Raw genomic sequence first — 2,217 nt, 5'->3', positions numbered from 1 at the left:
ACTAGTATATATGTAATATTTATACAAAATATTTAAGATCACATAAATAATCGTAAAATTTTCAATGATATTCATAAAACATTCAATGATACATGCACACTATAATGAATTTTATTACATAATAATAAAGTCTTTTATTACATATCATACTTTCAAGACGCCAATCCCATGGACACCTTTATTTGGAAAGGAAAACATAAGAAAGCTATTGTTTTAATTTAATCCACAATAATCTCTAATCACCTTTTAAGGGCTAAGAAGAGAAGGAATGCTTTGTTCATTTCTAAAAAAATCAGCTGGATCAACTTTTGTCTTCACCTGAATCAACTTGTTGAAGTTATTCTTAAAATATTTAGTACCCCAAATATTTGCTTTTGCTATACGAGTAAGGGTACTTGTGGAGTTACTTCTTTTCTCATTCATCCCAATGTCAAGGTCTCTAAAGTTGAAATATACAGTTCTCGGATTTTTTGACACATACGGAGTCATGTAATTGTAAATTATTCTTATCCAGCTTAGATGTTTGTTGGACGCTCCTTTCCAAGTCACTTGGTAATGAATGTTGAATAGGTTTCCGGCTCGGTGTGGAAATGGAATCGCAGATTCTAAAATCTTGTTCATTTTTCCTCCGTAAGGAAAAAAAGTAATAGTCGTTATTCCCACCTCTTCGTCAAGCATCCTTCTCAACATTCCTTCCACTACGTCATCTGGAATAAGCTCTTTCACATAGTCAGATTTCATTTTGTATGACAAACCATTGGACACAATTGTCCTATCAAGTAAAGGATCCAAGGATTCATTTCCCTGTCAAGTATAATAGAGATAGGATTCCACATATCTCATTTCGGTACAATCTTGTCTTACCAAACCCATCTCAGGAAACTCCTTCTGCATCAACTGAAGCAATGTATCTACACCTCCTAGGAATGTGGCCGAGAAGTTAGGTTGTATCGTAATTTTCTTATTCCCCTTCTTATCTGTAGAATTCATGGTTACGAACCTGATGAAGATTGTTAGATCGTCATCGACTTTGTGGGCGCGCCGTTGCCATCGATGTACGAGCTTCTTTGTTGCATCGTCGTCCATATTCCTTTGGACATTAAACACAGTCACCGTTGATGGCACGGGAACTAGTTGAAGTTTCCATGCAACAACGATTCCGAAGCTTGCTGCTCCACCACCACGTATGGCCCAAAACAAATCTTCCCCCATAGATTTCCTATCAAGAATTCTACCTTGGGCGTCGATTATCTGCGCGTCAATAATATTATCAGCTGAAACCCCATATTTTCGCGCCAAATACCCGTAGCCTCCTGCACTCAAATGTCCACCAACACCCACAGTGCTACAAACGCCGGCGGGGAAGCTAAGATTTCCAGTTTTCTCGGCAACCCTATAATAAACTTCACCTACTGTAGCTCCAGCTTGAACCCATGCTGACTTGCCCTCCACATCAACACTAATCGAGCTTAGGTTTCTCAACTCAAGTATGATAAAAGGGGGCTCATTAGACACGAAAGAAAGACCCTCATAATCATGGCCACCACTTCGAACTTTGATTAGCATGCCATGCTTTTGGGAGCAGTAAACAGTGACTTGGATGTGGGAGACATTAAATGGTGTGATGATAGCGAAAGGTTTTGGGGTTGATTCATTGAAACGTTGGTTATGTATGAAGGAATTCAACAGGGTAGAATACGACGTATCATTTCGAGTATAAATAATGGTTTCATGAGTGGAGGTAAGGTTGGATATACGAGTGGTGAGGCATTGAAGAAAGTGTTCATGAGTGTGATCACTGGAAGCTAGCAACGCAAATGGAAAGAGAAAGATGATAATTTTGGCAAAGAACGAAGAAAATTTCAAGTACTTCATTTTTCTTGATCAATTCGTTTGATCAGTTTGTTTTCTTTGTAAAGGATACTAATTGCCTCCATATAATATAGCTCAGAATCTCTAGATGGTTAAGTTTAAAATTATACACGTTCTACTCACGAGCAAGCAAACGTTGAATATAAAATTAACACGTGATTATAATTTAATAAGAAAGCAAAGGTTGAATAAATAATATGGGACATTATCTTTCAAATATTTACATTAGTACTTTCATATTCTGAAAATATAAAAATAGTTCCCACGATTCTTCTTTGTTTGTTTGGTTCTGGAGTTCAAATCGTAACAATTTGAATTTTTTTTGGTTTGAATAATAACATATAA

General features: G+C 36.7%; 1 protein-coding gene across 1 annotated transcript; it reads right to left on the bottom strand.

Annotated features, from left to right (window-relative positions):
* Positions 1-246: 246 nt before the first annotated feature.
* LOC112091237 (cannabidiolic acid synthase-like) lies at positions 247-1,875 on the bottom strand. The gene is made up of 2 exons (XM_024164298.1): positions 865-1,875; positions 247-804 (listed from the first exon to the last, which is right to left on the bottom strand). Exons 1-2 carry the CDS (start codon positions 1,873-1,875, stop codon positions 247-249), a joined length of 1,569 nt encoding a protein of 522 aa, XP_024020066.1.
* Positions 1,876-2,217: the final 342 nt, after the last annotated feature.

This window comes from Morus notabilis, unplaced genomic scaffold, assembly GCF_000414095.1.
Source record: "Morus notabilis unplaced genomic scaffold, ASM41409v2 Scaffold2667, whole genome shotgun sequence".
NCBI lineage: Eukaryota > Viridiplantae > Streptophyta > Magnoliopsida > Rosales > Moraceae > Morus > Morus notabilis.
Note: the sequence above shows the minus strand (reverse complement) of the source record. Positions and strands in the feature narration are given on the sequence as shown.